Source organism: Mustela erminea, chromosome 20 (assembly GCF_009829155.1).
Source record: "Mustela erminea isolate mMusErm1 chromosome 20, mMusErm1.Pri, whole genome shotgun sequence".
Taxonomy (NCBI): domain Eukaryota; kingdom Metazoa; phylum Chordata; class Mammalia; order Carnivora; family Mustelidae; genus Mustela; species Mustela erminea.
The window spans coordinates 38,220,209-38,233,594 of record NC_045633.1 but is presented as its reverse complement, the minus strand read 5'-3'; the positions used below and the strand labels follow the sequence as shown (position 1 = coordinate 38,233,594).

At 54.6% G+C, this 13,386-nt stretch overlaps 1 protein-coding gene across 1 annotated transcript in view; it reads right to left on the bottom strand.

Moving 5' to 3' along the window:
• Positions 1 to 13,386, bottom strand: part of GALNT17 (polypeptide N-acetylgalactosaminyltransferase 17) — a 415,614-nt gene that overhangs the window by 184,680 nt on the left and 217,548 nt on the right. Inside the window, exons 4-5 of the mRNA XM_032328265.1 lie at positions 12,938 to 13,112; positions 7,701 to 7,898 (exon numbers count right to left, since the gene is read on the bottom strand). Coding sequence (XP_032184156.1) covers positions 7,701 to 7,898; positions 12,938 to 13,112 — 373 coding nt within the window. The remainder of the gene's footprint in view (positions 1 to 7,700; positions 7,899 to 12,937; positions 13,113 to 13,386) is intronic.

Genomic DNA, 13,386 nt, shown 5'->3' with positions numbered 1-13,386 from the left:
GTGTTTTCCATGTAAGGATTTCCCCGTGTGTAAGCCAGTGATATTCCCCTAGGAAGGGGGAAAAAAACCCTTTTCCATTATATACATTTGTGTATAGAATCTGAGACACCAGCAGCCACACAAATCCAGGACAGCCCTTTCAACTAACAGCCTCTAATGGTTCCTGTGCCTTATAATTATATGTTAAAATTATATGTTGGATTTAGGATGGCTAATTATTAATCATCAGCCTGAATTAGTTATTAATGAGTAATGCCACTAATTACAGGGTCACCTAGCACAGAGCCGGCGGGCACCCCCAGCACCGCCCAGAAGATGCCTCATTCAACCGCAGACAGCCCCCAGAAGCAGTGCCCTGGAAAATGGCCCATTTCTGGTGCCACCGGAGACCCCGGCCTCCTGGTAAAACTCTCGGATTTTACAGCTGGAAAGAACTGGAAAGATGAGCGATTGCCACGCTGCGAGCTACACACCTCTCTGCAGGCTGCTGAGCTCAGTGAGGTTTCTGTGAATTCAGGACGCACCCAATCTGGGTGTCTCCAGGCTGTGTCGACGAGATCCCCTATCTGCTACTGGTTTCCAGATAGGAGGACATAATGCTACAAATCATAAAATTTGAGTTCATATCCAAGTACAACTGAATTCATAGTAGTTCTTTTGTCAAGGAATTCTCATGGGAGATTTGTCGGATGTTCCCAGATCCCCCAAACCACCGTCAACAACGCCTTTGTCCTTGGTTGGCTCACCCACTCTCTTTCCTTCTGGAAAAGTCTCCAGACCTTTATCACTTTCCCATGACCTCCCACACGAAGGCCTAGCTCCCACTCTTAAGGGTGACTTCTCCTCCTCTTCCCCAAAGAGAACGTGGTCATAAACCATGAGCTCTCTCCTCCTGCTCTCCAAGACCAAACCGCCATCTGAGTTCATGGCCTGACCCGTCCCCGAACTCCGGGGTCCTCCGCTCCCACCAGCCCCTCCCTCCCTGCTGTGTCTACAGACCTTCCCTCTCCTTGTGCCGTGGCTTCAACTGTACGTAGTGTTTAGAAATGTTTTAGAAAAATTGTTTTTAAGATTTTATTTATCTGACAGAGAGAGAGATCACAAGCAGGCAGAGAGGCAGGCAGAGAGAGAGGAGGAAGCAGGTCCCTGCTGAGCAGAGAGCCCGACACGGGGCTCGATCCCAGGACCCTGGCATCATGACCCGAGCAGAAGGCAGAGGCTTTAACCCACTGAGCCGCCCAGGCGCCCCTGCACGTAGTGTTTAAAGGGCAGTCTTCCTGTCCTCACCTGGGAAGAGGACGTTCGAGCAACAGACGACACATTCAGGGAGATCGGGCAGGAGTTCCAAAGTCGGAAGCTGAGAAGCAGCTGGTACGGGAGTGGCCTTCAGGGGACAATGTGTGCGGAGAGCTCCCCGAGGGTGAGGTGCTCCCCCCGGAGCAGGGGGTCTTCCCGTCTGACCCAAGCGTGATGGCCAGGGCTCCCGGCAGCAGAAAACACCCTCCCTCCTTCCTGCCGCAGGGTTAGGGAAAGTGGCCTGTGAAGCAGAGCGGAGCCCGGGTAGACCGGGGTGTCACCTCTCAGTGTGTGACTCCTGGGACGCAGACACGGGACCCAGAGCAAATGCTGACCCGTGACCACTTTCAAAAGGGCCATTATTAAAGCTCGGTATAGAAAAGGAGGGAACTACTCACTCACATCACAACACAGACAAACCTCGCAAACCCTGGGTGATGTCAAAGAAGCCGAACACAAGCCCCGGGACTGTACGGTTCTGCGCGCACGAACCATCCGGAACAGGACGTCCGGAGACAGACAGCAGACGCCGCTGCCAGGGGCGCGGCGGGGGTGGGGCCGGGGGCAGTGGGGAGGGGGAGGGGTGAGTGTCTGCTGGGGAGGGAACTGGGCAGGACGTGCTGATGCGTGCACAGGAGTGCGAGCGCACGGAACACCACTGAATCCGATACCATAAAATGGTTAACATGTAAAATTTGTGTCACGTGCGCTTTACCACCTTAAATAAAATCGTCAGCAAAACAGAAAAAAAGGAAGGCCTAGAATCGCACCCTAGAAGACACAGAAACTATCTACGTGTCCGTCGATGGGTGAACTGGACCGAGAAAGCGTGACGTGTCGGAGAAAGAAGAAAATCCCGCCGTTTGCAACACACGGATGGACCTTGAGGGCGTCCTGCCGAGTGTCTGACGCCAGAGGGAGAGACACAGGTAGGGAGTGACCGCTCCCGCGTACGGGGCTCGTAAGGGAGCAGAGATCAGCACAGCCGGTGCCGGGGGCCGGGGCTGGGGGAAGCGGCAAGGCGCTGGGCCAAGGAGCAGACACGGAGCCTCAAGCCGGGGAGTTCCGGAGATCGGAGGACAGCACGGTGACTGCGCTTGTTAGTAACCGCCGCATGCTCCAAGTCAGCCGAGGGAAGAGATCTTGAGGGCTCCCCACCTTGCAAAGACAGTGACTTTGTAAAGTGATGGACGCGTTCCCTGACCTGACCTCGGCAGCCATTTTGTGCCAGAACACTGTCCCCAGTAAGTACACACAGTTCTTGTTTGTCAATCATCGCTCAGGAAAGCTTGAAAAAAATAAGTGCTTAAAATGCATATGCATATGTAAATTTATGAATTAACTACCTGGAAGTAAAAGGCAGCTCTGCAGTACAGGGACCCCAGCAGTTAGAGGGTGCGGGGCGGACGCTAAGCCAGAGGCGGAGAGAGCACGGGAAGAGGCCCAAGGAGCGAGCGTCCCTGCCGCCTTGATAAAGCAGGATCGAGGCTCAGATTGCCCGGCCCTACACTGGGCAACGGGAAGATCCTTCCTCCGCACCTCCCGCGGGACAGAGGAGTGAGCGACAGGCCACTCCCCTACTGCAAAGGGTCAGCGAGGGACAGGAGGACATCTTATTCAGCACGGAGCCCAATACAGGGCTTGAACTCACCACCCTGAGATCAAGACTTGAGCTGAGATCAGGCGTCGGGCGCCTAACCGTGAGCCACCCAGGTGCCCTGAAGCATTCTTAAATTCAAGGAGGTTCAAGTTTTTATGATGACAGGAGATGGGACAATATCCATAGGGGACTGAGGCTGATGCGTGACGTAAGTGGCCCCAGGACTTGCCTAACCCAAGAGTGATAAGAAACGTCACGAGGCCTACCGGGGTTTCCATCAGGGCAGGGCATTACACCCAGGAGTTCTGCTCTCCCGCGCCCTGGGGTGCACGCTCAGTTTCTCCCATTCCTAAAATCACATCACCTGATCTCTCCTTACCCTCCTCCGCAGCTTCCACCCTCCCCCAACCGAGTCCAGGCTGCCCCAAACCCCTCACTCGCTTTCCCAAGGTCCTCATGCTCCGTCCGTCCCTCCGCACACTGCCAGCTGGCTTCGGACCCGAATGCTCCCTTAAAACGGTTTCAGCAAGGCCACGAGGGGCTGATTCCTTAAACCCAGTGGTGTTCCGGGTCTTCCCGTTATTAAATCTCTTGCTCCCCGATTGTCCTCATACATCTCTGATCATTCACCAAGACCTGTCAGTCTCCCTTACGAAGGCTCCCTCCACCCCAGAAATATTCAGGCTCTCCTTGTCTTTCTCTAAAGGACCTCTGGGCACTGTCACTCTCTCTCTAATTGCTAGGGCGGATGGCTCTTCAGAGCCTCAACTGTCACTCACCCATTCGGTCACTCACTAAAGATTCTCAGCAGATGACTAAGTGCCGGGTAGTAGGTGAGCAGGGGGTCCGCAGCCGTGACCCAGCCACACTCCTGGCTTCATAGGTCTACGGTCTGGTGGGCGATAAAGACGGTAGAGAGAGGCTCTCTGACTGGGAGAGGCAAGTAGGAACGCAGCACTGGTTCGTAACAGGAGCCCTGTGAACCATTCGGGCCTCACGAAGTTTATGAAATTATATGAAAAGTTCTGTCCGATCAGACAAGTTCATGGTCGATACGATCTATGCCTTTCATTAGCTTAGGCAAGAGGTCCTTGACTCAGAAACATTACCGATGTGACCCTGGACATAGTGTCACTCTGGAGAAAAATCAGGGCTTATACAAAGACGTGAGACCCTGCTCTGCGAGGCAAGAGCCGGACCGGGCCCTCAGTCCTTCCCTGCAGAGTCCCGGCAGCAGAGGGCAGTGACACATAGTGGAGGCCACGGGGACCTTGTAAGGCTTAACTCAAGCTCCGGAAAGCCTAACTATGCTTCTCCGGAAAGCCTAACTATGCTTCTCCTGCAGCTCCGAGTAACCCTTCCCCAAACCCCCCAGTCCCACGGTCACGCCACACAGCGCAGGTGCCCAGGCTCCCGGTGTGAGAAGCAGGGATATGGCTGTCCTGGGAATGACAAAAGTCTCCTGCACAGCGTCGAAAAAGAGGGATTTGGGGGCCAATACTTAGAAAACAAGAGACTTCATGGAATGATCTGGATTTGTGTGTTCTCTTCAAAGTCTGAGGACCCAGCAAAGGCCAGCCCCCTGCCCCCCGGCTAGCACAGTCCCCTGGGGCTGGGAGCAGCTGCCTTCTTGTGGGGAGGGCAATGCATTCTTCAGCCCCCGCACCCCACCCCCATACCCAGACTCTGCTCTGCTTCACGGCACCGGCCCACTCTCCGCTCTAGCGGCTCTGGTGGACACAAAGAAGGGCAGAGAACAAATGGAAAACCATGGAAATAAACCATTTACCAGGCAGGAGAAAAAGTACCTATAGAGGAAGAAAAGGGAAAGAAGTAAAACAGAAAAGGTACACATTTTCCTCTTTTTTAAGGATATAAATTTTCTTAATGCAAAATCTCCTGTATTATGTCGTCACCTGGGACGACTCGGCGTCCACGGCTCACCGGGCCGCGCCGTGCGGATGGGGAAATGCTCTCCCCACCACGCCCTTCCCCAAAATAAAACCATTGCTCCTGAAGCATTAGGATCACCGTGGGGGAGCAGAAACGACCACGTCCTCACATGCAAGAAATCCTAGTGTCTGCACGGCACCATCAGAAGGGCCATAAACCTCTGTCCTGCAACAATAGCTCCATCTGCCACTAACAAACTACGCATTTCGTCAGTTGTGACCCATGAAGAAGAGACGGCTGGTATTTGATTCTGTTTTGTGCGTCAGAGATACAGGCAGTATGAACGACTCACGGTCACAGCTCTGTTTTCTTGAGTCTCTGTAGAGCGCGCATCAATCATCTGCTAATATTACCGTAACTCACAAAATACAAGCCACATTTTCGCATGGTGCCTTTCATATGTAGGAATAGCGGTTTTCTGGGCACCTGACCGCACGGCACTGCTCCCACTGCTTCGCCTCTGGGGTAGCACCGCGTCAGCCCCCTTCCCGTATCCGTGGCGGCCGGAGGTCAGGGAGGAAGTGCCATGTGTGTTCAGCTCAGCAGTGTTGAGTTCCTCCATGTTGTTCTGCACCCGACCCCACAGCGCTTTCCATCTTGCAAAACCGAAACTCGTCACTGTCGGGTAACACGCCCCACACCTCTCTTCTCCCAGCACCTGACGACCACCGATCCACCACGGTGGCCGTGCTCGGTACCTCACAGGAGTGGAACCATACAGGATTTGGCTTTGGTAACTGGTTTATTTCATTTAATGTGATGTCCCCAAGGTTCACCGATGCTGTAGCTTAAGTGGGAACCTCCTACCTTTGTTAGGGCTGAGTGATATTCCGTTGCATGTACACCCCACGTTTTATCCCCTTCCATCCGTCGGGGGACGCCTGGGTCACCAGCACCCTCTAGCTGTTGTCAGTGAGTGCTGCCAGGAACACGGGTGTGCAACTCTCTCTCTGAGAGGCTGCTTTCAACTCTTTTGGGTCCGTACCCAGATGTGACACTGCTGGACCACATGGTAATTCTGTTTTTTAGAAATTCCTGAGGAACTCTCGTGCTGCATGATTTGGTATTTCTACGAGCAGTGCTCAAGGATTCCGGTTTCTCCGTCCTTGCCAACACCTGTTCCTCTCTGCTTGTTGGTTTGTTGGGCAGTACCACCCTAATGGATGTGAGGGGGCAGTCCACCATTAAATTCAAATTCCCCAAAGGTTGTGCTTTGCTCCCAGGTGACACCCTACTGATGAGTGTACGTAAGTATTTGCAAGGAGCCAGGAGCGTGGCCCTACAGCACGGCACTGAACATCGAGACTGGGATGGAAACTGAGGCACAGGACCTCTCTGGTGCAGGAAGTTATAGGCCCAAAACATCGCCTTCCTTGTTGCACAGATCCACCCAGGGCAGCCCTACTCTAAAGCGATTAGGTCCTCAGCTCTCAGTTTGGGCAGGAAAATAAGAGAACACGAGGCAACTTTGTTATTTAACATGTGACAACTATGAACTTCAGAACCACCTGTCGAAAGTCCTCGTCCTAGCCCACAACTCCTTCTTGCCCCCTCCTTTAGATCAACAGACACTGCCTGAAAACCCAGCCAAGGTAGGAGAGCGTCTCCCGCCTGTCCTAACTGAAGACAGAACCCTGAAGGTCTGAAGCCACTTGGGCCCTTCAGCAAAACTCACAGAAGTTCCGAATGACTCAGGTCTCATGGTGAGAAACAGCCTCTGTGGCGGGCTGGACAACGCCTCCTCCCCTCCAAATAATCCACATCCTAATCTCCGGAACCTGTAAACGTTTCCTTACGTGGGAAAAAGGACTTTGCAGATGAGGTCTTTTTGTGGGCTAGAGAATTACCTTCGCTTATGCACACGGGCCGTCAATGTCATCACAAGGGCGCATGGCAGGGGGGCAGGAACTTCGGAGGGAGGAGACGTGCGTGTGATGAAGAAAGAGCGGAAAGGAGGGGGTGACGGAGCCACCAACCCGGGAACCAGGGGGTGACGGAGCCACCAACCCGGGAACCAGGGGGTGACGGAGCCACCAACCCGGGAACCAGGGGGTGACGGAGCCACCAACCCGGGAACCAGGGGGTGACGGAGCCACCAACCCGGGAACCAGGACTTCCAGAAGCTGGAAAAGGCAGGGAAAGGGATGCTCCCCGCCAGCCTCCAGAAGAAACCCCTCGCTGAGCACACCGTTAGCTCCGGAAAGCTCACTCCGGCCCTCTGACCTGCAGAACGCAGCGAGCACATCTGCGTGGTTTCCGGCCACCACGCCGGTAGTGATTTGTCACAGCAGCCGTGGGAGTACGGCGTCAGCGTCAGCCCGCTGTACTCAACACCCCTTACGTGAGAGCTTCCCGGCTGGCACGCTCTGGGGTACCGATGCCCTCATCTCCGTGGGCACCAGGGTGGGACGTGGGCGAGAGTCAGACGGGGCTGCACAAAGGCCCTCCAGTGTCACAGAAATACGGTTTTCTCCATGTTCTCACATCACCAAAAGGGGAGAGAGGGCTGCAGGTATGAAAGAGCCACGGGAATGACCACCCCGCAAACGTCACAGGCCAAGCTCTTGGACACAGACCATCAGACAGAGGATGGATGACAGGTGGCGGACGTTCCCGACATTTCCATCTTTCCGTATCACCGTTTGATAAGCTACACCTGAAACCTTTAGCTAAAGACAAAGGCATTTCTTGCTTCCTCAGCAAGCCCTGACAGTAAGACACCGTCAAGTCCCAAAGTGGCTTCTGCCCACTGCTGGCCACCCCGGGTGGCCCCGCCTACACTCCCTCCCTCCGGGTTCCCGCGTCCCTGGGATCTGGGGACGCAACAGCCTCCAGAGCTGGCTGCACCGACCTGATGGGGAGAGACGGGTCTCCGGCGTCCCACCAGTCTTTCGGGGGGCTGATGTACATGCACCACAGCTCCCAGCTGTAGCCGTGGGCCGAGTTCTCGTACCGCTGCACCTCAAACGTGTCCTGCTTGATGTTGTCGATGGATGGAAGGATCACTCGCTTCCGGTTCTCCTGGATTCGGGACAGAACCGGCTCGGCCCTGAAACACAGGAAGGAGAAGTAAAGTCTTGCTCCTGTGGCACGCCCACCCCCCCACTGGCATGGACCCCCACCCCACGTGGAATGCACAGAAGTGATCTATGGCGAAGGTGGCGGCCCTGGGTGGGCTGAGGCTCAGGTGGAAACTGAGGCATATGAGCGACCTGCCCGGAGTGGACCATGCCCCTGGGAGCGCGCTCTGGAAGGCGGTGCCGTGTGGCCCACGCCCTGGCCCCTGGCCCCTGGCCCCTGGGCCCGAGAGACCCAGGGCAAGAATTCAGAACGTGGGGGCCTCTCCCCACGAACGCCCCAGGCCTGTGTGTTGTGCTGACAGCACAGGCCGAGGCCAGGCCGCCGGACTCCACGCGGTTCACCAGGCACACCGCACTCAGGCTTCCCAGTTCTGCCATTTCCCCTCTGGCACTGGTTGACATCTCTTGTTTCTTCTGCAGGAGCTGAATTTTCTCTCCCAAAATGGGTCACTTCTGCCCTTGATGGCCTGGTTTTAATAAGCATCTCACTAGCTTCTCGGTGTGTGTGACTGTTTCAGTTGTTTTAATTGATTATTTAATTGATTTCTTAAAAGGGATCTAATTGAATTGGTTAGCAGTGGCAGGAGAGAACTAATTAAATGCAAAGGCAGGCAGAGTCCTGCCTCCCAGCCAGCCTGGCCCCTCAGGGCTACAGCGGGAGAAGGGCAGGGACCTGGCTCGGGGGTCAAGGGGCAGCCCCGCCCACTCAGGAGAAAGCAGGTGGTCAGGCTCCCCCACCAGTGTGTGTCTCTCAGGCAGACGTCGGCAAGGGCTGTTTCCCAGATCCGAGAAGGCAAAGATGGCTCTCGCAAGCCAGGGCATTACTCTCCCTGCTCAGAACAGCACTCGGCTTTGGAAAAGAGTCAAGTGAAAATACCGTTCCTCTGCATTACTTGGAGAATAATGAGAACGCTCGGCCTGCTTCCCATCTCTTTTCGTTTCCAGCTATTGAATTACCTGTTGGCTCATCTCATCTTTCTATTTAAAATGAGCAATAAAACATACCCTGGGCCATTTACTGCCCCCAGTGCTTTTGCACGCACCACGCAGACTGAAGCCAAGTGGGACTGACTCGCCGGGGCTTCGAGACATGCTTCAGAGCTTCACCCCTCCAAGCGCGGTTCTCCTCCCGGAAGGAACGCCCTTGGCCACTGGCAGGAAGTCTAGTTACCTATGGAGTCTTACCAGATCAAGTGCCACCTCTTCCAGGAAGCCTTCCTTGGTTTCTCCTGGTAGGAAGGCTCTGCCCTTCCTCTCAGCTCTTGGACCATCTTCTCCATCTCATCAGGTCACCCTGACTATACCTTGCCTTTGCCACTGTTAGAACACACACAGTTTTTCTGCACGAGCTAATGGCAGCGGATAGCTATGGGCCGGTTACTACACACCAGGCACCATTTGAGGCGTCCCACAGGAGCCAGGGCGACTCATGGAAACCTCACAAAGGTTCCGGGAGGTAGACAGTATGATCAGCATCGGACAAATGAGGTTACGTGGCTTGCCCCAGGCCACACAGCCAGCCGGTGGCAGAGCCGGGGTTTCTGACCTGGATGGCCTGGCTTCGCGCCCTGCCCATAAGCTCCACCGTGTCCTTGATGGGACCAGGGTCCCCCGGCTGGTCTGGTGGCTGCAGAGAAGCAATCAGTCCCCTGCCACTGTGCTGGGCTTCTGAGCTCGGGGGCAAGGCGGCTTTGTTCCACCAACGCTTCTGATGCTGCGGGGTGACCTCCCAGTGTGCGGGCAAAGATGCGCCTGCTCCCAGTTACTCACAGCCCGCCCCGGGCACACCCTACCTTCCACGGGGCGGCCGGCTGTGCTTCCCGCAGCGCGGCGCCCTCCCTCCCGCAGCCCGTCATCTGGGACCTGCTCTGGACAACGGGGTCTGAGCAGAAGAGACGACGTCACATCCAAGCAGAAACCCGCAGAGCCACAACAACGGGGCATCCCCGGCAGAGCTCTGCTTCCTGTTGCTTCAGACCGAGAGACAGGACACGGGTGTCCCGTTTCAATACTGAGCTGTTTGTCACTTTTAAACGGCCCGTGCGCTGCCGTCCACCGGCGTCTTCGGGGGAAGATCGGAGCCGGGACGCAGCCTCCGAGGCCCAGAGACTCGCGGACCGCCTCTGGGGGACCCACCGCGCTCACTCGCTCACCCCCTCGCGGGCACTCACTGCTCTGGCTGAGGAACACCCACCTCCTAGTCGCGTTCTTAGGTAACAGCACGACTCTCTGGCGTTCCCCAGACCCACAGCCTGTAGCTAACACACCTGGATCTGAAACACTGGGAGAACCGTAGCCCATCGGGACGGCGAATAGGACTTCATCGAATCAATAGGTGAAAACAGCCTCACTTTAGCAACGATCAGATTGTTCGCCTACAGACTGGTTTTTGCTTTCTTTTTTTTTTTAATTTGGGGTTTCTCGAAGTGGCTGTCTTCACACTGTTCATTAGCCCGTGACCAGGGTAGACTTACACGGTCCGACCCCCCCTCCCCCGCCCGGCCCCGAGCAATTCCTGTTTTAGACCTCATGGTTAACAGCGTAAGGCATTTTAGTACAAGTGTCCACGAGTCCTGAATCAAATCTCTGCTCTCTTCACAATCAAGTACACTGGCATATAAAATAAAATGCATCACGACTCCTTTCCCACATGGCCTCTTATGGCCAGATTTCCATTTTATGTATACAGGACGACAGCCTAAAGGCTGTTAAATGTCAGTGCTCCCTTCCAGGAAGAGAGAACAAATTCTAACTCTTTAAACAAAAAAGAAAGAGTCTCAGAAGGACTTTACTAAGTGACCACATGTTAACCTGTACAAAGTTAAGCTGTTTTTAAGCTACAGACTCCAAGCAACTGAACTCAAATGTCCTGGTTTCTCTGTACTACATTTAGGCTAATAATTGCAAAACTAACACCAGTTTTAAAAATTGCTATGACCAATTCCGTCGACTTTAGCAAGGTACTTTAAGTTACAGGGAAAAACAAAACAAAACCCTCCTTGAGGTTTCAGAATGCAGAACACGTGTGCAGAAGAGCTCCAGACGGAGAAGCAGTGGCTGACCGGCTCCCAAATAAGATGAAAATCTTTGTCGTCAGAAATCACTGAGGTTGGAAATTACGAGAGCAGCATAACCCAGTGAAAGGTGAGACACAGTGTCTACCTTGTAATGAGGAACCACCAGGGACTACAGGTCACTCCGATAGACATGTGGAAACTGAGTGTGATGGGCTAAGGCTGGCACAGAGACCAGGTAGACCACGGGCTACTTGAGTCCTGCCCGATTCTGAACCCCAGCTGAATGAACAACTGTCCCAGCTTGCCTAGGACTTCTACTGCTGCAAGTCCTGCATTTGGGGAAATCCCTCAGCACTAGGCAGACCTGAAGAGTTGGTCACCCCATCTGGAACCGTGGCAGGCACCCAGGAAATATCTGTCGAAAGGATGACTCAGGCAGCCACTGTGCAAGTTTAGGTGCAAGGTGTGAGGTGGGGGAGTGGGGTCAAGGCCAAGGGGAAAGGGCAGACGTTCAAAATAGAAGGGAAAACCAGGCAGAGCTAGAGCTTGATGAGAGCCAGAGGCTGACTGGGTGAGTGACATAACCGGGAGGGAAGAATCAAGTGAAGAGAGACATGGGCAGAGCCACCAGTTTTGACAGAAAAGAAACAGGGAGGCAAGGATGGGCGAGAAAGGCCAGAAGTTCCCGTGGAACATCTGAGTTCATCTGCTGGGTGGCTTCCAGCTCAACCGTTCTCAACCCTGAGTGCGCATCAGCGTCACGGGGAGGGCTGCTTAAAGTAGATCGCTGCACCCACCCCTAGAGCTTCTGATTTCAGAGGCCTCGGGGGAGCCCAAGGATCTCCTTCTCGAACAAGTTCCCAGATGCTGCTGCTGGTCTGGGGACCACAATCTGAGAATTGTTTATGAGATATAAACAACTCCGAAGCATGGGGGAGGTCAGGGCGGCAAGCACACTGCCGTGTGTCACCTGGCAGAAACACCAGGAAGGAAACAGGTGTCTGAGATGACACCAGCTACCTATGTGCACCTGGAGGAGGCAGGGTCAGCCCTGACCCCGTTTCCAGTCTTCATGGGCTCGCGCGGGTAGCCATTCTCTGATCCGGCCATTAAAGAGATTCTCAAGTCTATTGCAAATGAAGGAGAAGAAATGATTTAATGTGTCAGTGGTGACGGGACGGTGGCTCTTCCAATCTGGTACCGTGAACAACGTGTATTCAAGATGGTGCCCGTGAGTCGACACGTTACAAACATGATTTGTGAGATGAAAACTCTGCTTCTCAGTAATTCAACAAACCGAGCACAGGTTATTTAACCTCTACGCTGCTCTGTCGCCGGTGGTCAGTCAGCAGCAATCACATGACGGCTCTTCTCAGCTGGGAAGTCCTAACCCACTGTCAGCGCTCACTGAGGGATCTGGGCATTCTGATGCTTTGCTAGTCTTGCTTCCCAAGCCGCCTCCTCTCCCTGGGGCTCCCCACCCCCCATTTCTCCCAGATCGATCGTTTCACCACCTGGGAAACCCCTGGGGGCCACATCTGTAGAGATGAACCCTCCCCTTCCTGCATATGATGTCACAGATGGTCCCATGGGTTCCAGGAGGCTCTCCCTGAGTAGGCAGCATTAGAAATGGATCTCTTTCCTCCGAACAGCACTCAACCATCCTCAGACAAGGGAACACGCCAGTGGGAGAACAGAATACATATGGCTGTCTTGTCCCCTTAGCAAGGATTATCTTGAGTTCTGGCAATTAACCTAACGTTTTGCCGGGCATTTGGATGATGATGGGGACGGTGATATCCACAATGAAGAACAGAGGATATGGCACATTTGTCCCTGCTTCCCCGTTCTGTCCCAGACTAACAACCAGTCCTTCTCCATTGTTCTGGCAGCCCCAGAGGAAACAGGCAAAGTTCCACCTCCCAGATTCTAATTGCTCCTGACCACATTCCTGTGGGTCTCGGTGCCCCGGGGTCCAGCCTGTGACCTACCAGCCAGCGGTGAACTCCACGTGGGCATCAAAGAAGCCAGTGACCTGGCCCGTGGCCACCTTCCAGCCCTCGATGCGAGCTCGGATCAGGCCCTCTCTCTTCTGGTTGCGCACCACCTTCACCAGCCCGGGGTAGCGCTTGTGCACGTACTCCTCCAGGGGGGCCTTCAGCTCCTCTGCAAAGGATAAAATGCAAGAAGGTCCATGAACACGTCATGACACCCATGCGTCCGACCCACTGTGATGCCAGCGGATCCTCAGGGAGCTCGAGAGGCAGAGAAGTGGACATGCTAGTAGTTAGTCAGGAGACAACTGGCTCAGCACGAGCGTTGGAAGACGGTGCCGACACGCCAATGCAGAACAGCCGTGTTCGCCCCACGTCCAAGCCATAGAGCTGGACAGGATCCACATCGGGCTTTAACGTTCTGACCGCTCCAGGCCAGCAGATGC